The sequence below is a fragment of the Ahaetulla prasina genome, chromosome 13 (genome assembly GCF_028640845.1).
Source record: "Ahaetulla prasina isolate Xishuangbanna chromosome 13, ASM2864084v1, whole genome shotgun sequence".
NCBI classification, from domain to species: Eukaryota; Metazoa; Chordata; class Lepidosauria; order Squamata; family Colubridae; genus Ahaetulla; species Ahaetulla prasina.
This window is the reverse complement of record NC_080551.1, coordinates 22,976,212-22,998,592: the sequence shown is the minus strand read 5'-3', so window position 1 is coordinate 22,998,592 and position 22,381 is coordinate 22,976,212. Positions and strand designations below refer to the sequence as shown.

Here is a 22,381-nt window from a genome sequence, read left to right as displayed (position 1 = left end):
CTTGAGAACGCTGGTTCAGCGGGAAAGTTTGCTATTCTTCCTTAGCCGCTAGGGGCAGACAGCGCCTACGTTCGCCAACTAAGAGGCGGGGCGCGGGGGTGGGGGGGGGGCTGTCTTTCCTGAGCATGCGCCGTCTTCTCGGCCTATTGCGATGCGTTCTCCCGCAAGGGTCGGAACCTTTGTAACCCTCTGAAGGGTCCGACGGAATGATTTGGAAGCTGGACCAGAAGGACCAACTTTGGTGCTGAAGAAGGCATGGCAGGAGTGGGGAGCGATTTAAAGTCCTCGGTGCTGAAGCACCGGCGCACGACCCTCGAACGGGTGGAAAAGTTTATTTCGCAGGATTATTTTGTGGACTGTAACCTCCGGGGAAGGTGGGTTGGGGCTGGTCCGTCTGCTAAATCCTTCCCCTGCTTCCCACGCCCCCCCCCGACCCCAGTACAGATTGTCTTCGACTTACAACAGTTCCTTTAGTGACCGTTCGGAGTTATAACGGCACTGAACAAAGGGACTTATGACCGTTTTTCACATGGCCGTTAAAGCATCCCCCATGGTCGTAGGAGCAAAATGCTTGGCATCTGGTTCATATTTATGACGGTCGCAGAATCCTGGGGATCACGTGATCCCCTTTTGTGACCTTCTGACAAGCAAAGTCGAAGGGGAAGCCAGATTCACTTCACAACCGTGTTGCTAACTTAACAAATGCAATGATTCACTTAACAACTGCGGCAGGAAAAGCCGTACATTGGGGCACAATTCACTTTACAAATGTTTCACTTAGCAACGGAAATTTTGAGCTTAGTTGTGGTGGTCACCCGAGGTCTACCTCTGCTGTTTCCAAAATGCTGCAATAGTTCTCTCTCAAAGAAAAGGAGAGGAAAACGGAGCAATTTCAAAGGTTTACCTAGCAGGGATTGAATGCTCTATATGTTTTACAATTAAGAAATACAGAAGCTCCAATGTCCTTGCCAAACATTCAGCTTTCTCCTGTGGCTGACTTTTGTTTATTTTTAATTAGGGGTGATTTTATCTCTTGGGCCACAAAGGAGCTGGCTTTGAACCAAGACACTTGAATCATCTGCGTTGAATTGGAAGGAAGATGTTGGCTGGGAGCGACCTTTATTTGTTTGTGTCTCTTGGAAAGCAGTTTTAACTGCAGCAATTTAGTTGATATTTATGGAGATTCTCAGTCATCCAGTCATGGTTGTCCCAAAGGTGCTTTTTCCAAGAGGCACCTAGACTTTCTGGTTTTTCTTTGAAGACGTTTCAGTTCTCATCCAGGAAGCTTCTTCATCTCTGGAGAAGCTTCTTGAATGAAAAGCGAAATGTCTTCAAAGAAAAACCAGGAAGTCCAGTTTCTTCTTAAAAAAGCACCCTTGGGACAATTTAGTTCATAGTTTTAATTAGTTGCTGCCTATGGAAAGCAACACTTGAAGATTTTTGTAGCTCAGGCATCATATAAAGTTGTATTTTTTAAACTTGGCAACTTTAAGGTGTGCCATAGTAGCACCTTCTCATGCTCTGCAGTGGTATTTTTCAACCTCACTAACATTGAGCTATGTAGACATCAACTGCCAAAATTCCCCTTGCTGGCTGAGGAATTCTGGGAATTGAAGTCCACATATCTTAAATATTCCAAGTTTGAAAAACACTCATTTAATCTATTGCTTATTGATCATTTTCACAGGACAGAAAGCTGAAAACGATGGAAGGAAGGATAGAAAATCCTTAAATACTTTTAAAAACGACTGATCAAACATGTTTCTACGCTTAACTAAAGACCAATTGAGATCCTAGGAATTTGCATTATATGCTAATTAACAGTTAATTTTAACCGTTAATGACTTTAACTGAATTGTTGGAATTCACAACACTAACCTTTGCCCAGCTTATCCAGAAACTAGTCAACCCCATTTTAATTAAACTATAGAAGTTTCCCCTCTCACTAGTGGATTATAAAGGTTGGAGTTCAAGCCACCTTAACACCACTTGTTTGGGAAAAGTTGCTTTTGTGATCAATGTGTTTACTTAATGAATCTGGTCCTAAAAAGGCATCTGTGGATTTAAATCACGTGTTGAAGAACTGGGGCGCTACCCTGGAAGAGTATGGCAAATTTATCAGGGAGGAATGTGCTGTCTTCATCTTGGAGAATGTATTATCCTTTGGCGTGCTGTTTCAAAAAGCTAAAATATCCTGTGTCTTTTAACAGACTGTTTGGTGACACATGTGCATTGGCCTCTCTGTCTTACTTTGAAACTTCTAAACGAATTCCATACAGTGAAGCTATCAGAGAAAAATTCAGCCCTATTAAAGTTGGAGATAGTTTTGGACAGACGTAAGTATTTCCTTATTCAGAGTTAAATTTCTCATTTCATTTCCTAAGCCTAAGGGAACAAAATGAAGGGTTTGTGCTTTAGTTTAGAACCACTTTAGCCTAGTGGCTAAGGCTCCAGGCTAGAAAGCAGGAGATTAATGAGTTCAAGTCCCACTTTAGCCATGAAAACCAACTGAGTGAATTTTGGACCAGTTATTCTCTCTCAGTTCAATCCACCTCACAGAGTTGCGGGGAAGTTGAGTTGCTAGAGAATCCTGGGATTTGAAGTCGAGCTTGCCAAAGTTTAAAGGGTACCATTGTACTTTTTAGTTAGTGGGATCTGTGTCATCCTGACAGTTTCAGTGTCACTTTTCTAAGGTGGCACACCTGCTGGTTTAAAGTAGAACTCAGCATTCCCAAGAAATGGACTGGAAAGGAAGTGCATCTTCTTTGGGAAAGCGATGGAGAAGGAATGATTTGGAGGGACGCTCAGCCCATTCAGGTAAGTGACTGTCATGAAATTATCACCAGCTGGATCCTCTTTACGATTCTTTAGCTTTCCATGTTGAAAAAACCCACCCTCGTGCTATAAAATACAAGTTCATGATAAATAAAACTGCTTCAAATGCTATTCTTTGGGGGAAATGCTGGAGAGAAATAAATTTGTAATAAAAGTATGTGATGGACATAATAATTTGAGGACTACCTTACTGACAATGCAGTCTTCCTCTTCCCCCTGTCCAACTACATATTATTTGCCATTATCAGAGTTTGACTCGAGAAGGTGAGAAGACCAGCTACATGCTGACAGACAGTCTAAAGGAGACCGACTCTCATGGGTGAGTCAGGATTCTGGGCTGCATTACAGAAATAATACTGTTCCGCTCTAGCAATTCAGTTGAGATGAACCTGTCACTATTTTGACATAAATCTTTGTATAGAATAAAAGCATTTGAACCGTTTAATCCAGGGGTCTCCAACCTTGGCAACTTTAAGCCTGGTGGACTTCAACTCTCAGAATTGCTGGCTCTTTGCTGGCTGGTGAATTCTGAGAGTTGAAGTCCACCAGGCTTAAAGTTGCCACGGTTGAAGACCCCTGGTTTAATCGTCGTGGGATAACCATCTTTTCCTGGAAACGCCAGGTGTTGAAAATGCACATAGCCTGCAATTCATAATCAGCTGACTTAAAACTAGAACAATGTAAATTGCCAAAATTCCAATGGAAAGAAAAAAAAATATTTGCCAGGGTGATGAACAGATGATTTGGGGTGGAAAAATTTGCAGCATCAGGGTAATCACTGGGAACCTAATCCAGGCCCGTGGATTATAAAAACAGAAAGGTAACATGCACCTCTTTCCCTTCTGCAGCTTCACCCTCTATCTGGAAGTTGCCTGCAATGGTCTCTTCGGAGCTGGGAAGGGCAGTATGATCGCACCGCCAGATCTGGACCAAACGTTCTCCTTGAATAGAGCAGAGCTGGTGGTTTACAACCAGGATGTCCATGAGCTTCTGGTGGACTTTGAAATCCTCTTGGACATGGCCAAGGTGAAATGTCTTCGTTTTTGCCATTTTAATGTATGGGAGGGTGGGGTTATGTTTTTATTTCTGTTTTTTTAATTTGTGGCGCCTAGATACTTTTGGGTTCCAATTTGAGGCAGTTTTTGGTGGGTGAGGGCTGGTTTGAGGTGTTCGTCTAAGGCCACCTGGGTTTTACCGTATTTTTCGGAGTATAAGACACACCTTTTTCCCCCCCTAAAAGGGGGTGAAAATTTGGGTGTGTCTTATACACCGGATGTAGCCCCGCCCACCCACTGCCCCCCACCCTTTGGCCTCTGCCAAATTATTGCTGACTCGATGAAGAATTCATTTGCAGAGTCCTCCAAACAGGATGTGTTCCCTCTCAAAGCACTGCCGACGTTTGGATTTTGAAAATTGAGTTCCAGATAACCATCTTATGCGGTTGGATTTGAGCCAGCGTAACATTTATGTTTCCTTTCCCGCTTAGCTCCTCGGAGAGGAAAACCAGCGGAGCTTCCAAGCGCTTTACGTAGCGAACCAGATGGTGAACCTGTGTGATGTCAACAACCCGGCAACCTTCCGTGCGGCGCATGAACTGGCCCGCTCTGTTTTCTGCCAGAAGAACGGAGATAGCCAGCACATCATCCATGCCATGGGCCACTGCCACATTGATACTGGTAGGAACCGTGCGTGGAGTATATATTTCAGTCTAGGAAAGATCTCCCGGAACAGGGGGCTGCAAACTTGGCTCTTTTAAGATTTGTGGACTTCAACTCCCAGAGTTCCTCCGCCAGCAAAGCAAAGCTGGCTGAGGAACTCTGGGAGTTGAAGTCCACAAGTCTTAAAAGAGCAAAGCTGGCTGAGGAACTCTGGGAGTTGAAGTCCACAAGTCTTAAAGGGACCAAGTTTGCAGACCCCTGTCCCAGAAGGATGGAGGTCTTCTCCCAGATTATCCTCCCAGGTAACCCTCGATTTACAATAGTTCAGTTAGTGACTGTTCAACGTTACAATGACACTAATATAAAATAGTGACTTATGTCCGTTTTTCAAAAAACGTCGTAAGTGTGAAAAATGGTCATAACTCACTTTTTTTCGGTGCTGCAACGGTCACGTGAAAAATGATCATAGGTCGCTATTTTCTTCAGTGCCGTTGTAACTTTGAATGGTCACTAAATGAACTGTTGTAAGTCGAGGACTATGGATATACGTGGGTGTGGGTTGGTGTATGGATTTCAAATCACTTAACTTGATCCCTAAGAGTGATTTCCAGGCATTGCTCAATCCTACACGTGGCTAAAGCAACTGTGAACTAAAATTAAATTAAATTAAAAGCCATCTTCTGTCAATCTTGAGCGCGAGCGCAAGACTTTTTTGTTTCAACGAGCAGGGTTGGCCTAAGAGTAATTTTTAATTGAGTGGTTTTATTTCTTGTTATTTTAATATTCGGCCTTATGGTTTCAGATTTTTAAATTTCAAATATTGTGTTTTAATTTTTGTATATGTTTTTTTAACTTGGCTGTAAACCGCCCTGAGTCTTCGGAGAAGGGCGGTATAGAAATGTAAATAATCAATCAATCAATCAATCAATCAATCAATCAATAAAATCTTTATTCCGGTCATAGACCAACCCAGAGCAATCCTCTAAGCACCCTATAAAAGTGTAGCAAATGTCTTTGTGAACTGTTTTGCCTGCAATTGTCATCTTAGCTTGGCTATGGCCTTACGAGGAGACAGTCCGTAAATGTGCACGCAGCTGGGTAACTGTCATACGGCTGATGGAGAAGAACCCGGACTTCATATTTGTCTGTTCACAGGTAATTTATATATGTGTGTGTGTGTGTGTGTGTGTGTACCTATTTTTAAATGTGTTCATGCATGTGAACCATACTGTGAACCATAATGTGATTTCTTTGGTTTTGGATTGGGTATTATTGTGGCTTTAGAGGCTAATTAGAACTGCAGAAAAAAGCAATGGCTACCAACCTGCCTTCCATGGAGGACCTGTATACTGCACGAGTCAAAAAGAGGGCTGGGAAAATATTTACAGATCCCTCGCATCCTGGACATAAACTGTTTCAACTCCTATCCTTGAAACGATGCTACAGAGCACTGCACACCAGAACAACCCGACAAGAAGTTTTTCCCCCGAACGCCATTATTCTGTTAAACAAATAATTCCCTCAACAACGTCAAACTATTTACTAAGTCTGCCATACTATTAATCTTCTCATCATTCTCAGCAGCCATCTTCTCCCACTTATGACTGTATGACTGTAACTTTGTTGCTTGTATCCTTATGATTTATATTGATATTGATTGGCTCCTGATTGCTTATTTGTAGCCTATGACTATCATTAAGTGTTGTATCATTAAGTGTTAAATTTGTACCCTATGACTATCATTAAGCATTGTAAGTGTTGTACTTTGATGAAGGTATCTTTTCTTTTATGTACACTGAGAGCATATGCACCAAGACAAATTCCTTGTGTGTCCAATCACACTTGGCCAATAAAAAATTCTATTCTATTCTTTTTATAAATCATGGATTTTGTCTTAGAATGTGTATGAAGCAGTTGTGGCTTATTCAGTAAAACCCTTAACCATTTTTTAAAAACCTGTAATGTCTTATTTGCTTGTTTAGATCAGGGGTCACCAAACTTGATGACGTTAAAACTTGAGGATTTCTCTAAGGCAGTATTAAGATGGTCTTCAACTCCCAGAATTCTTCAGCCAGCATCTCTGGCTGAGGAATTCCGGGAGTTGAAGTCCACAAGTCTTAAAGTTGCCAAGTTTGGAGATCCCTGGTTTAGATCAAGGAGAAACCATATGCATTAGCCACTGTGGCCAGACTGTAAAACATTTTTTGTCTGTAAACTGCAGCTAGGTTGAAAAGACATGCATTTGTGACATTTATATTTCTTTTTTCATTTGCAGGCCCAGCAGTTTGAATGGGTGAAGACCTATTACCCTGGCTTGTTTGCTGCAATTCAAGAATTTGCAAAAAGAGGACGCTTCATACCGGTCGGGGGAACCTGGGTAGAAATGGTAAGGCTGCATTTCAGGTGGTCCTTGCTCACTGATCCCTCATTCAGCGACGGCTTGAAATTATGACTACGCTGAAGAAAGGGACATGTGAAATCCTGCCATCGCAGCACTGTCAGAGTTCCCTGAATACAATTTGGACCTGCCTACTTTTATGGCCATCCCTCCCTGCTGGCCCCAGCTGATCTTTTGTCGTGTCCCACTCCTCCGCTGACGGCCGGGTCAGGGAAATCAGAATCAGGTGTGCCTCTGCAGCTCTGCCAAAGTCCTCGCAAAGTCCTCAGGGCAGGCAGGAGACCAGAAAGTGACTTCAGCAAGATATGTTTAGACTTTGCCTGACTCAGAGAATGCCAGAAAGCAGGTCCTTTATATAGGCCATGGGGTGTGGCTCTATGACTCAGCACTTATCCAGGCCTGCCCCTCCCTTCTGTTGCCTCCGTCTATCAAGTCTTCTGACGCGAGGGTCACTCCAGTCGGCAGCTGTTGGCAATCGACCTCCCTCAGGCTCACATGCTGTGGAGGAGGGGGAGGGGTCTAGTTGCTCCGTTTGTCTGGGCATGGAGCCAGAGCTGGGGGCTGGAGATACTTCCTCCTCTTCAGCCTGTCTGGGCATGGAGCCAGGGCTGGGGCTGGGAGGCATACTAGGACATTCCTCCGTGTTCGGAAGCAGATAAGAAGGCCCCGGCTGTGGTGAGATCGGACGAGACACAACACCTTTGTCCTTGTCTTCATCTGGATGCAGCGAGTGAGGTCAAACATGGAAAGAAAGCAGGTTCTGCAAAATGTAGAAGAGTGATATTGCTAAACCCTTGTGATCCTCAAGATCTCCAGAACCACGAATGGTAGATTTAGGCTAATGCTAGTTGTAGCCACATTGGGTGGAAGGTCATTGGTGAACTGAGGTTTGCTACTGATGCTGGGATTCAGTTCTTGGTCTAGAAGAGCGACAGGGAGCTATGTCCCTTTTACGATTTGTGAACTTCCACTCCCAGAATTCCTGAGCCTGGGAGTTGAAGTTCCTAAATCAGAAAAAGGGCCATACTCCCCTCTACCCCTGGTGTAGAAATACAGTTGTTTTATTCCCTCCCAGGATGGAAACCTTCCAAGTGGAGAATCCATGGTTCGCCAGTTCCTGCAGGGACAGCGTTTCTTCCAGCAGGAATTTGGGAAGCTGTGCTTAGAGGTGCATATCTGTTTATATCCCTTCCTTCCTGCCTTCCATGTGTTTCCCTGATTCTCTTCGGTCCTGGGGGAATGGCATTTTTGTAGCTTCAAATCCTAAATCAAAACCAGTGTTGTCCATTAACTTAAAATGTTGTGAATAGCAGCAGGGTCAGTAGAGAATTCCTATGCCAGTCCAGTGAATTCAGCTCACCCTCCACATAAATCCTGTAGCAACCAGTGAACTAAATTGCCAAAGTGGAGATTGAAGGATATTTAAATTCACCCTATGCTCTTTGATTGGGCAGACCAAGGCATTACACTTTCCCATAACTTATATATAATTTGTTTAGACTCCTAGTGACCGTCTGGATAAGTCCCTGCGGTTTTCTTGACAAGTTTTTTTTAAAAAGTGGTTTGCCATTGCCTCCTTCCAAGGCTGAGAGAGTGTGACTGGCTCAAGGTCACCCAGCTGGCTTTGTGCCTGAGGCAGGACTCGAACTCAGTGTCTTTTGGTTTCTAGCGTAAGGCCTTAACCCCTACTATCTCTCTCCCATAATTATATAAGCAGCTAAACTGAATTTCCTCATCACTCTGCACTGCCAGATATCGCTTTCCAATGAATCGTGTTTTTCCTACTATTCACATTTTTATTCTCAGCTTGTTCTATATATTAATTGCCAGGGCTTTGCACACAACACCGTTTTTTTTCTCCACCAATCAGTTCTGGCTGCCTGACACATTTGGTTATTCAGCACAACTGCCACAAATAATGTGTGGCTGTGGGATACGTCGTTTCTTAACTCAGAAGTTGAGCTGGAATCTGGTGAACACTTTCCCGGTAAGGTTTATGTTTTAATTCCAATAAACCTGGATGCAGGGACCCACTGATCAGTGGTTGGTCTCACCTTGATATTAGTCCGGAATTTATTTCAAGACAAATCCCATTGAACTCTTTGAGGACTAGGCTGTTTATCGACTACTTGCAATCTTCTCTCGTAGCACAGCACCTTTTTCTGGGAAGGCATAGATGGATCCCAGGTTTTGGTTCACTTCCCTCCTGTAGATTCCTATGGATTGTCCGGTCGTGTGGATGAGGTGAGTAAACCAGTTGGTGAAGTGTAAAATTTGTTACTACTGGTTCTGTGGGTGTGGCTTGGTGTGGTGGGGTAAGGTGACTGGCTGGGCGTGGCCAACTTTTTTTTTTCTTTTAAAAGCATTTTTTGTAAAAATGCTTTTAAAAGCCTCTGACGATCAGGAAACTCAGCTGGGATCGTCAGAGGAGCCTTTTAAAAGCATTTTTTCTACAACCTCTTCGGCTGAAGAGATTGTAGAAAAAATGCTTATAAAAGGTTCTGACGATCCCAGTTGAGCCACGCGATCGTCGGAGGCTTTTTTTTTTTTTACTTTTAAAAGCATTTTTTCTACCGAAGAAAAAATGCTTTTAAAAGTAAAAAAACAACAACCACCCTCTGATGATTGTGCGGCTCTGCTGGGCATGGGCAGGGCAGGCAGGGATTTTTGCTACCGCCCGAACCACCCACCGCCATCGCTACCGGATCGGGCGGCCCAGTCCAAACCAGGAGCATTTCACCCCTGGAGTAAACCCAGGAAAATCGATTCTCTGTCTTCACAGCAGAAGAAACAAGCCCAGTAAATTACCATTCAGTTTCCTTTGAAGGTAGGAAATGTGCTTAAAATATTGGATGAATGGGAGGTCTTCCCCTCATCCTTATACTTCCTCTCTCCTAGATGTTGAAAACGGTGAAGAATAATAAGGACAAGGGCCGCATGAATCACAGTGTCGCTCTGTTTGGGTTTGGAGATGGAGGAGGGGGCCCTACCCAGAAGATGCTGGACAGGCTACAGAGAATGAAGGATACAGATGGCCTACCCAGGTTGGTTCCGCTTGGCTAAACTCCATAAACAAACCAGAAACAAAGCCAAGAAAATACAATTCTGTACTTGGTTACTCATGCCTTAGAGCAGGGGTCTCCAAACTTGGCAACCGTAAGCCTTGCAGGCTTCAACTCCCAGAATTCCTCACCCAGCACAGAGACTCCTGCCTTAGAGCACTGTTTCACAACCTTAACCCATGCTAGCTGGAGAATTCTGGGGGTTGAAGTCCATCTTAGAGTTGAGAAAATACGGCCTTGGAGAGTAATTTCCTTAAATGAATGCAAGACCGAGATTATCATGGTTGGGTGTTCTCTGCAGTGGTGGTTTTCTTTCACACAGGGTTCAAATGTCTGTCCCAGATCAATTTTTCTCTGCCCTGGAGAAGGAAAAGGCTCAGCTGTGCACTTGGGTTGGAGAACTGTTTTTGGAGCTGCACAACGGCACCTACACAACTCACGGACAGGTGAGAGAGCACAAGACTTCATAGGAGTTTTATAGAGATTTCTGTTAATGCTACACTGCAGGGTCAAAACAATACATCTGGAATATCTATTAATATTATCGTTCATTGCACAATTAGCCAGACGTTTAGACTGGATTTGGCATTTTTATGCACTTAACAAGTCCTTCCCAAAGACCTGGGATAGGCAGGTGCTGTTTGATAGTGTTAAAGGAATGGTTTCAGGATGTAAGCAGTTCTGAGTAAAGCTGCCTTTTGCAATTGACTGATGGTGATTTTGTCAATTCCCTCCCAAGTAGCTGCCTTTTGTAATTGACTGATGGTGATTTTTGTCAATTCCCTCCCAAGTAAGCTGCCTTTTGCAATTGACTGATGGTGATTTTTGTCAATTCCCTCCCAAGTAAGCTGCCTTTTGCAACTGATTGATGGTGATTTTGTCAATTCCTTCCCAAGTAGCTGCCTTTTGTAATTGACTGATGGTGATTTTTGTCAATTCCCTCCCAAGTAAGCTGCCTTTTGCAATTGACTGATGGTGATTTTTGTCAATTCCCTCCCAAGTAAGCTACCTTTTGCAACTGATTGATGGTGATTTTGTCAATTCCCTCCCAAGTAAGCTGCCTTTTGCAATTGACTGATGGTGATTTTGTCAATTCCCTCCCAAGTAGCTGCCTTTTGTAATTGACTGATGGTGATTTTTGTCAATTCCCTCCCAAGTAAGCTGCCTTTTGCAATTGACTGATGGTGATTTTTGTCAATTCCCTCCCAAGTAGCTGCCTTTTGTAATTGACTGATGGTGATTTTTGTCAATTCCCTCCCAAGTAGCTGCCTTTTGTAATTGACTGATGGTGATTTTTGTCAATTCCCTCCCAAGTAGCTGCCTTTTGTAATTGACTGATGGTGATTTTTGTCAATTCCCTCCCAAGTAGCTGCCTTTTGTAATTGACTGATGGTGATTTTGTCAATTCCCTCCCAAGTAGCTGCCTTTTGTAATTGACTGATGGTGATTTTTGTCAATTCCCTCCCAAGTAGCTGCCTTTTGCAATTGACTGATGGTGATTTTTGTCAATTCCCTCCCAAGTAAGCTGCCTTTTGCAACTGATTGATGGTGATTTTGTCAATTCCTTCCCAAGTAAACTGCCTTTTGCAATTGACTGATGGTGATTTTTGTCAATTCCCTCCCAAGTAAGCTGCCTTTTGCGATTGACTGATGGTGATTTTTGTCAATGCTGGTGGCGTTCAAGGGGTGCTCCATTATGCAACAATGAGTAATTGTATTAATTCAGCGTCTGCTATCTCAGTAGGATTTCTAATCTGCTTTCCTTCCCTACTGCTTCATTTTTCATTTTTATTTCTAAGTCGCTGGACATTTTGTATAAAATCCTGTTATTTCTCTCTGGATTCAGATTAAAAAGGGAAACAGGGAATGTGAGCGTTTACTCCATGACATCGAGATCCTGAGTAGTTTGGCTCTGGTGCAGAAACGTTCTTTCCAGTATCCTTCTGCTCAGCTTCAGCAGCTGTGGAGGTATAAACTTCAAAATTTTGGTCGTTTGTAGAATATAGAAGCTTGTGGAATTGGGATTGGTGGTTCTTCTAGTGGCCAAATAGAAATCTGATTTCGGCTGTAGGCTCCTGCTCTTGAACCAATTCCATGATGTCTTGCCAGGCAGTTGTATCCAGCTTGTAGCAGAGGATGCCATGCGGTACTACTCAGGTGAGAAAGAACCAACCTGGAGAATTTATTTGGTTAGGCAGCTGCCAAAGCTCAGGGATCATACACGGCCATTGGAGTCCTCAAGCTTTGCTGCTTGGTGTCGTGTCCCACTCCCACTCCGACGAACGAGTCAAGGAAGTCCATAACAAACTTGGCAACGAAGCCTCTGCAGCTTGCCAAGTTCCTTCGAGGTTTATCAGGGCAGGCAGGAGTCCACGTTGTGACTTCAGCGATAGGGTCCGATATCAGCAAACTAGAGAAGACTTTGCTCAAGACTCAAGGTTGGAATGCCAAAAGCAGGTCCTTTATATAGGCTGTGGGGTGTGGCTCCATGACTCAGCATTTATCCAGGCCTGCCCCGCCCTTCCTTCTGCTGGCGTCGCCTCTCAGATCTCCGGAAGCGAGGGTCCACCCACACTGAATTGTCTTCAGCTGGATCTGCTGTCAGCGTCTGGGAAAGGGAGGGGTCAGAGGGAGTAGGCCTGGGTAATTCCACTACCTGGCTGGCTTCCTGCTCTGAAGGTTGAGCCAAAGGAACACACGCTATATGAGTGAGGTTTATTGGGCTTCTCCTTTCACTCCTTGAATCCTCTCCGGGCATGGGGCCAGGGCCGGGGGTTGGAGTCATGACAGGCCGTTCATCTTCATTATCAGACTCGGAGTCTGATAAAAGGCCCGGTTGGAGACGGGAGGGGCCTGGCTGAGGAGAGGAGGGAGGACGAGTCACAACACTTGGCTTGGTTCGCGAGAGGTAGACTGTGACTCAAAACCACAGGTTCAGCCCTGATGTTCTGGTGATTCAGTGCCTGATGGACATCCCTGGCGGTTGTCTGCCTCCATGGTTCTGCTCAGCAGAAGATAGCTTTCTTCCTTTCGATAGAACCATTTAAACTAGATACCTGGGTAACAGGGCAGAGGAAAGGTCTATACGAGGGCTGCGAAAGAGGCTTAGATTTATAACTCTGATTCAATCCCTTCTGCAGCACACTAAGGCTCAAGTTTTCTTTGCTAATATACAGCATCGCCCCTAGCTCAGGGGTCTGCAAACTTGGCTCTTTTAAGACTTGTGGACTTCAACTCCCAGAGTTCCTCAGCCAGCAAAGCTCTGGAACTCTGGGAGTTGAAGTCCACAAGTCTTAAAAAGAGCCAAGTTTGCAGACCCCTGCCCTAGCTCATTCTGAATGTGGACAGTCCTTCGATCAAGCCCTTTCTCTCTTCCTCTCTCCTTCCTTCAAGAAATTCGCAGTTCTGGAGCCCAGCTTCTGAAAGAGGTCACCCATTCTTTGTGCGGAGAACTGTTGGCCAGCAAGGACCAGAGCAGCGATACCATCCTGGTGGTCAACACTTTGCCATGGGAAAGAACCGAAGTCGTTTCCAAAACTGGACCGCAAGGAACTGAGGCTTTAGGTGCCGACCCTGTTTTAATTTTTTTTTTTAATTTACATTTATACCCTGCCCTTCTCTGAAGACTCAGGACGGCTTACACTATGTCAAGCAATAGTCTTCATCCATTTGTATATTATATACAAAGTCAACTTATTGCCCCCAACAATCTGGGTCCTCATTTTACCTACCTTATAAAGGATGGAAGGCTGAGTCAACCTTGGGCCTGGTGGGACTAGAACCTGCAATAATTGCAAGCAGCTGCTGTTAATAACAGATTGTCTTACAGTCTGAGCCACTTTTTAGGCTTGTACACAGCAAGAGTCCCTACCTACAATGTCTCGGCACCTTAAAACAAGTGCACTTTTCTTTAGATTGATTGGGAACCGATTCTCAAAAGATTGACCGTAATTCCTCGTGTCTCCTTCTGTGTCTTTCAATACCAGCTTTGGTGACTGTTCCCAGCCTGGGCTTCTGTGCTGTTCAAGAGTCATTCTCTCCTCCACATCCTGTGACCGTCAATAAAGAGGTGAGCACCTTTGCTGGAAGCTTTTTGAGGGTCTGTTGTAACTGAACAATTGCTAAGTGAGGATTACCTGTAATTGAAAGCGACAGCCAGAGAATGACCGCCTTTGAGTTATCTCAGTCTATGTTATTACTGTCTTTAAAGATGGCGGTAACATACTGTAACAGTATGTGGGAAAGGTCTTGGAAAACGGGTCACAAAACTGCCTAGGGCAGGGGTCTCTAACCTTGGCAACTTTAAGACTTGTGGACTTCAACTCCCAGAATTCCCAGAACTCTGGGAGTTGAAGTGCACAAGTCTTAAAGTTGCCAAGGTTGGAGACCCCTGGCCTAGGGAACGATCAGATGAGAGACTGTTCTGACCCAGCCTTAGCAGAAACAAGAAACAGACTGCTTGTCACGAAAACCCCCTCTTTATTTACCTCTTGTGAATGCCATTCACCCACCAAAAAGTCCAGGCAAGAGTCCTTCAAGGAGTTAACTGCAGTAAAAGAACTTATCAGTTCCTTGCAATAATTGCAAGGCTGTGAGCTCCCAGCCAAAAATTGGGAATTAAGTTCTGGCAAGCAGTCTTTGCGGCACGAAACACAGTGAGCAAAATCTTCAGAAATACGAACGGTTGTCTCCTACGACCACCACGTCCCTTTTCTTCTATTTATTCCCCAGCCAGGGAGGGGCCATTCAGCGTCCATGTATGCTTTGCTTCCCGAGTTGACTCCTTGTCCTCCATTGTTCTCCTCTCCTAACTGCTCTGTGCATTTGTACCCCTGGAACAGGCCCCAGCTGTTCTCCCTCCTCACTCATCTCAGCCTCCAAAGGCAGCTGCCTCTCTGGTGGCTGGGAAATGTCGGACGGCCCTGGCGCTATCTCTGCGTCCGACGCAGAGCATCCATCAGAGCCTTCCCCAGACTCCAAAACTGGCCCAAGTTCCTCCCCAACTTCCTCATCGTCCGAATCTGCCGCCAGTTCCCCTGGCAATTGGTGGACCACAACAGAGACAGCACAACCCACAGCTACATAATGGGTGGAGAAAGAGGCTCAGAAGGGACCCTCCGTAGCTTCTCAGGCTGTAAAACAGATGGCAGGAGACTTGTACCTTCAGACTTGCAACGTTCAGTTGATGTAGCTTTGGAGAACAGTCGGATAAGAGAAGGCATAGCCCAGGGCTTCATAACACATGGAGGAAAAGGTTCAGAAGGGACTCCCCCGAATTTCTTGATTGTAATGGAGATGGCAGGTGATGGCAGCTACTTTCAGACTTGCAAGATTCCGCTAATGTAGCAATAGACTTACAGACTTAGACTTACATACCTCTTTATAGGGCTTTCCAGCCCTCTCTTAGCAGTTTACAGAGTCAGCCTCTGGCCCCCAACAGTCTGGGTCCTCATTTTACTCACCTTGGAAGAATGGAAGGCTAAGTCAACCTTGAGCCAGTTGGTCAGGATTGAACTGCTGGCAGTGGGCAGAGTTAGCTTGCAATACTGCATTTTAACCACTGGGAGGGGAGGGGAAGAAAGGGAACGGAAGGGAATGGAAGAGAAGGAAAGGAAAGGAAAGGAAGGGAAAGATGGAGGGAGAGGGAAGGAAGGAAGGAAGAAAGGAAGGACAATAGCACTTCCGTACCACTTCACTGTGCTTTTACAGCCCTCTCTAAGCGGTTTACAGAGTCAGCCTCTTGCCCCCAACAATCTGGGTCCTCATTTTACCGACCTCGGAAAGACGGAAGGCTGAGTCAACCTTGAGCCTGGTGAGATTCGAACTGCCAAATTGCAGGCAGCCAGCAGGCAGCTGAAGTAGCCTGCAGTCTACTGCACTCTAACCACTGCGCCACCGTGGCTCATAACGTAGCTTTGCCATAAAGTAGAAATAGCTCAGCTGGTTGCGTTTCCTGTCTGGTGGAACCTGGGAAGGCTGACTCAAGGGAATCTTTCGTTGTTTTTAACCCCAGGCAGATGGTTCTGTGACGTTGGCAAATGGTATCATCCAAGCCTGCCTCGATCCTTTGGGACGGATGGCGTCCCTTTCTTTACTACACCCAAAAAGGTACTTCTTCACCTAAGTACACGATCCGTACGAAGTTCTGCAAACAGGGCGGCTCTCCCCTGACCCCTCTGGGTTGGACTTCTCGTTGCAGAGAGGCTGTTCCGGAGGGTTACCAGGCCAACCAGTTTGTGATCTTTGATGATGTCCCTCTGTATTGGGATGCCTGGGATGTGATGGATTATCACCTGGAGACCAGGTAAGGCCCGTGTGTCAAGGTTCCAAGTAATACATCCCCTTCAATGAGAACTCCGAGGCAGTCACATTCCTCCAGGAACATTTTATTGGGACATAACAAATTGGCACAGACTTGGTGGGAAACTGGCTCTAAAGGTCCTGCCGGTTTTACACCCAGTTAAAAGTAAAACTTTTGTCACTTCCCCATCTGAGTCTCCAGGCACATGGTCCAATCAACATGCCGTCCAGTTGCTAGGTTGTTACGACCCAGGCCCAAGTAGGTAATCTTAGACGGAATCAGTTCAAAAACAACGGACTTTATTAGAACATCTGAGAATTAAACTCATTCTCGGCATCGACCAAACTAAATCAAAACAAATTCTTCCTAACACAATTCTTCAGCCTTATCACCAACTTTGATCTAATTAGGCAAACTGAGGAATTCTGGGAGTTGAATTCCACAAATCTTAAAAAGTTGGCAAGGTTGGAGACCCCTGACCTATAATTTTGAAGCAGCAATTTTCTAACCATTCTTTTTTTTTTTTCTAGGAAGCCCATTACCCATCTCCTAAAACCCCTGGAAATTTCCACCCTGGGTGGCCTGCGGGGCAGTGTGACTTTCTCCCTGCAGCTCAGCGAGAGGAGCATCTTAACCCAAGAGGTTATCCTGGACGCAGCGAGCCCTTACATCTCCTTCCGGACTCAGGTTTGCTTGTCTTTTTTCTTTTCCTCGTACAAATGTCTACCAGCTGGGTAAATTCTACTTTGTCTTTCTTCTCCTGATCTGCAGATCTCCCTTCCTTAGTTAAGAACTACCACTGAGGGAAAAAAATGCTATTTTTTTTAAAAAAAATTGTTTGCTTGCATTCCAGGTTGACTGGAACGAAGCTCACAAGTTCCTCAAGGTGGAATTTCCAGCCAAGGTTCGGAGCCCAAACGCCACTTACGAGATCCAGTTTGGCCACCTGCAGAGACCAACACATTGGAACACATCCTGGGATTGGGCCCGGTTTGAGGTGAGACTCTTCTTCTCCTAACTGGTATTCCCAGGATAGAGTGATCATAATTCTGCTCATGGTTTTTAGGTATGGCTCTTCAATGGCTCCAAGATGGCTGCTATCTTGAATTTCTGCTTGTGGTTTTATGAAAGGCTCTTCAATAGCTCCATGGTGGCCGCCATCTTAAATTTCTGCTTGTGGTTTTTACGAACGGCTCTTCAATGGCTCCATGGGGCCGCCATCTTGAATTTCTCCTTGGTTTTTTTACGAGCGGCTCTTCAGTAGCTCCATGGAGGCCGCCATCTTGAATTTCTGCTTGTTTTTTTACATACGACCTCTCACTGCCTCCAAGGTGGCCACCATCTTGAATTTTTGAACCATACCTCCGTCTCACAGACTAGGCTGAGCCTGAGGGAGGGATGAAACGTGTCATCAGTCTCGAGTTGCTTCGCATCCACAAGAGACCTAAATCTAGCCCACCTTGAATTCCACTGACTTCTTATCTCCTGCTAATTTTCCTTGACTGTTAGTAGTTCAGATTCTTATAGAGAGCTTAAGCTTGTGATAAACCTTTATAGGCATTTGAACTGCCTGGATTACCCGATTTCCCCGGCGCTTGAGAGAGATTTCCCATACAACTCAAGGCCGAAATAAGTTTGCGGCACGCCTTGTTGATCACCACGCCAGTTTTAATGAAAGTGAACGGATCCTGCCAACCGCGTAGCCACTCTGAAGCTTAGATCATGTCTGTATTTCGGTTTTCCTTTTCCTTTTTTTTTTTAGGTGTGGACTCACAAATGGGTAGACTTGTCTGAGCACGGCTTCGGGGTTGCCTTGTTGAATGACTGCAAATATGGCTGCTCGGTCCACGACAACGTGATGAGCCTGTCCCTGTGAGTTTTGGCGGACGGTGGGAATTCCTGGGTTATGGCAGAAATGATTTGGGGGATGACTTCAGCCTTGCCTGCTTGGTTTAGATTTTTATTTATGTTTTTGGTCTTTTGAGTTCCTGTCCGCTGATATTTTGTAGAGTTTTCATGGGCAACTTGGCAACTTCAAGTTGCGTTTCGTGCATTAGAAGGAGGGGGTGGAAATATAATTCTCGTCCACGTTGGCTGTTTGGATCATTAACAACGAAAGTGTGTGATGTGGATGAGTGGATAATATGAGTTTTGATTCCCACGAAGGTTACGTGCTCCAAAGTCCCCTGATGCTACTACAGATATTGGGCGTCACCAGTTTACCTATGCAGTGATGCCTCACCTGGGTAAGCAACACCAGAGAACCTGATCTTGACAGACTGCTCTTCTTTTCTTCTCCTTCTCTTCACTCCTACCTGCTTCTTCACCATCTCCTTCTCCTTCTCCCTCTCTTCTCTGCTTCTTTTTCTTCTCCCTCATCCCTTCTTCCATCCTCTATTTATCCTTCCTTCCTTCCCTCCCTCCCTCCCTCTTTCCTTCCCTTCCCTCCCTTCCTCTTTCCTTCCCTCATTCCTTCCCTCCTTCCTTCCTTCTTTCTCTCCCTTCCCTCCCTTCCTTTCCTTCCCTCCCTCCTTCCTTCCCTTCTTCCTTCCTTCCTTCCCTTCCCTTCCCTCCCCTCCCTCTCCCTCCCTTCCTCCCTTCCATCCATCCTTTCCTCACTCCCTCCCTCCTTCCCCTGGCTTATTAGTTAGTTTCTGCAGATCAGCTGCTAATTTTGTTTTTCCTAGATCGTACCATTTGCACAGATGTTGGTCCACTGGGAGGACTGGCAAAAAGAATGGGAAGACACCACGAAAACTAGACAAGAAACAAACAATACCTCCAGAGTGATGGTGGCCTACTTTAAATAAGTAGAGCCCCTGACTCTACAGTTTTGTCACCCGCAGGTTCTTTCCAAGAAGCTGGGGTAATCCAGCAGGCCTACAGCTTGAATTTTCCTCTTCATGTCACGAAGGGCGCTCCTCCTGGGCCATATCCAGTCTGGAGTGCCTTCTCTGTCCTGTCTCCAGCTGTTGTCCTGGAAACGATGAAGCAGGTAAGGGGCCGAAGGAAAATGCAATCATTAAACTTAGTTTACCTGGGGATGCTTCCTGTCCAGACCACCTCGCAAGGCTTGATACCCACTTTGCAAACCTTCTCTCCCCTCTTGCTTTTTGAAGCCAAGAAATGAGGGAGGGTCCCCTTCTGAGACATTTGTGAGCCCCCGCCCTCCCTCAATTCCTTTTGTAGCTCAGCTGCTGCTGTTCTGACCATTTTCTAGTCTGTGGCTCTTCCTCCTGTCTCCCAAGGTTGCTCCCACATACCATTACAATTTATCACAAAACTAATGGGATTTAGGGAAGTTTTATGTTCAACTTGGAAGCCAGCTTAGCTTAAGTTAAAGGTAAAGGTTCCCTTCGCACATACGTGCTAGTCATTCCCGACTCTAGGGGGCGGTACTCATCTCCATTTCAAAGCCAAAGAGCCAGTGTTGTCCGAAGACGTCTCCGTGGTCATGACTCAATGCCAAAGGCGCACGGAACGCTGTTCCCTTCTCACCAAAGGTGGTTCCTATTTTTCTACTTGCCTTTTTTACCTGCTTTCGAACTTCTAGGTTGGCAGAAGCTGGGACAAGTAACAGGAGCTCACCTGGTTATGCGGCACTAGGGATTCAAACTGCTGAACTGCCGAGCTTTCGATCGACAAGCTCAGCGTCTTAGCTACTGAGCCACTGCGCTGCTTAGTTGTGGCCGGTTCTTCCTTCACCTGCTTTCAGTGAACATTTTAGTGAATCTTGTGTTTTTATTTTATTTATTTATTTATTTATTTATTTGATTTTTATACCGCCCTTCTCCCGAAGGACTCAGGGCGGTGTACAGGCAAAAATAAAACCGATAATACAATATACAATTTAAAAAGCAGATTAAAAAACTTATTTTAAAATTAGCCTGATAGGTTAAAATATACTAGACTAAAAAACCCCATTTAAAATTAATTAATAAAAATTTAAAATTAATAAAATTCAATTCAAGCCAGCCCCGCTTGTTCTAGGTCAGGGGTCTCCAACCTTGGCAACTTTAAGACCTGTGGACATCAACAAAGCTGGCTGAGGAATTCTGGGAGTTGAAGTCCACAAGTCTTAAGGTTGTCAAGGTTGGAGACCCCTGTTTTAGGTGAAGATTCTCTTGAGTTTCATCAAGCGCACCTTCCTCTGTCCCTAGCAGCATCTTACAAGAGCAGAATCGTGTTGAGCTGACCAGGGGATCTTTCCTTTTGGTCTCTTTCCCCAGGCTGAGGACAGATCAGATGCCTTGGTCATCCGACTTTACGAGTCCTACGGCAGCACCGTTGACACCTGGCTCCAAGTGGGCTTCCCGATTCAAGAGGCAGTCATGTAAGTGGAAAGAGGATGTCTTCATGGCCAGTTTTTCCCCCAAAGGCCCCTTCTCTGACAGCCTGACTGTCTTCTGCAGGTGTGACCTCCTTGAAAGACCTGATCCCAACACCTCCTTGGTTCTGGAAGAAGATCTGTTGAAGCTTTCCTTTCAGCCCTTCCAAATACTCTCTATCCTGCTGGTCTTGAAAGAACAGAGCAGGGATTAAGGCTTACAACAGACTGCCTGCGATGACCCGGGGCATGGCACAGAGGCAACACAGGCAGCTGGCAGTTCAAACTGCCCCTTGATTGCTCCGAATTCCCCCAAACGCTCCCACGTTTCTGGCAAGTCCCAGAGCAGAGTGATGATATGCACACACACACACACCTCAAGCAGCCTCTCTCTGCAAATAGTCCAGTCCAATGCTGTGAGCACCACGCCTGCAGGGCAAGAAATCTAACAGTCAAGTCGAAGAGTCCGGGAAGCAAAGGAGCAAGGCAAGGAATCAAAAAATCAAGGCGGAGGAATGCAAGGAATCCAGGAAAGTTCAAACATCGGCACTCAACTCATCCATTAATTCAGCATTTGTTCCCGACAAATGCCCTTCCCCGCAGTGTCTCCTTAAGTCTCAGTCCCCAGGTGTGCCTTGTGAAAAGGGGCGGTGCACTCTCTTCCTGAGTAGATGAGTCAGTCTGTGCTGTTCTCGCCTTCTCTCCACTCTCCGTGCTCGAGGATCAGGAGGGGGCGGTCCCTGCTCATCGCCTGAGCTGTGTCTCTCACGTTCACTGCTTAGCCTCTCTTCTTCTTCCTGCCCGTTCCTTCCTACAAGCCGTTCTAATCCTGAAAGGCCCTGCCTGACTGGGCCTGCTCCTCCTCATCTTCCTCTGAAGCCAACAAAGCCACCCCTTCAATCTCTGTCAGCTCCAGTTCCAGCTCGTCTTCCCCCACAGATTCAGTCTCCAATGGGGGCACAACACTGCTCTTCTAAGGACTCCTCAACTGGACCTTCTGTTGCCTGCCTAACAGAGAGCGAAGAGCCCCATGGACGGATTACAGGGATGGGTTACAGGTAGTCCACAGTTTATGATCACAGTTGGGACTGGAGCTTAAGAGCCGTGGTGGCAAAGTGGCTAGAATGCGGCAATGCAGGCTAACTTACTGCCTACTGTCAACAGTTCGATCCTGACCGGCTCAATGTTGACTCAGCCTCCGTCGATAAAATGAGGATCTAGATTGTGGTTTGGGGCAATATGCTGAATCTGTAAACCGTTTAGAGAGAGCTGTGAAGCGGTATATAAGTCTGAGTGCTATTGCTATTTTCCTTCCTTCCTTCCTTCCTTCCTTCCTTCCTTCCTTCCTTCCTTCCTTCCTTCCTTCCTTCCTTCCTTCCTTCCTTCCTTCCTTCCTTCCTGTTAGAATGCAAGTCTTGCAAGATAACTCTGCCAGCTGCCATCAGTTCGATCCTGACCGGCTCAAGGTTGACTCAGCGTTCCATCCTTCCGAGTTCGGGAAAATGAGGACCCAGATTGTTGTTGGGGGCCATAAGCTGACTTCATAGACGTTTTATAAACACTTAGAGAGGGCTGTAAAGCACTGTAAAGCGGTATATAAGTCTTAAGTGCTATTGCTATGATGTAATTGAGTCAAATTGATGTTTTTCCCATAGTTGTTAAGCAAATCATGTGGTCGTTGATCAAATCAGTTAGTCATTAAGTGAATCTCTCTTCTCTCTTCATTGACTGAGCTTCTTGGACGATCAAGAGATATGCCAAAAAATTAATAATTAAAAGCAAATGATTGAATCAAGTTGG

General features: G+C 45.5%; 1 protein-coding gene across 2 annotated transcripts; it reads left to right on the top strand.

The window, feature by feature from the left end:
• Nucleotides 1–135: 135 nt before the first annotated feature.
• MAN2C1 (mannosidase alpha class 2C member 1) lies at nucleotides 136–22,346 on the top strand. Of its 2 annotated transcripts, none has more exons than XM_058155919.1 (26): nucleotides 136–374; nucleotides 2,211–2,336; nucleotides 2,694–2,817; nucleotides 3,084–3,154; nucleotides 3,684–3,861; nucleotides 4,322–4,511; nucleotides 5,542–5,648; nucleotides 6,769–6,879; nucleotides 7,967–8,059; nucleotides 8,762–8,878; nucleotides 9,040–9,135; nucleotides 9,790–9,935; nucleotides 10,276–10,399; nucleotides 11,800–11,921; nucleotides 12,025–12,110; nucleotides 13,347–13,517; nucleotides 13,940–14,022; nucleotides 15,967–16,061; nucleotides 16,153–16,257; nucleotides 16,785–16,941; nucleotides 17,108–17,251; nucleotides 18,017–18,126; nucleotides 18,421–18,500; nucleotides 19,101–19,249; nucleotides 20,484–20,587; nucleotides 20,667–22,346. In XM_058155919.1, exons 1-26 carry the CDS (start codon nucleotides 256–258, stop codon nucleotides 20,794–20,796), a joined length of 3,138 nt encoding a protein of 1,045 aa, XP_058011902.1. In that variant the 5' UTR covers nucleotides 136–255; the 3' UTR covers nucleotides 20,797–22,346. The 2 variants fall into 2 exon arrangements, with proteins under 2 accessions (XP_058011902.1, XP_058011901.1); XM_058155918.1 differs by having other exon boundaries at nucleotides 2,673–2,817.
• The last annotated feature ends 35 nt before the right edge of the window (nucleotides 22,347–22,381 follow it).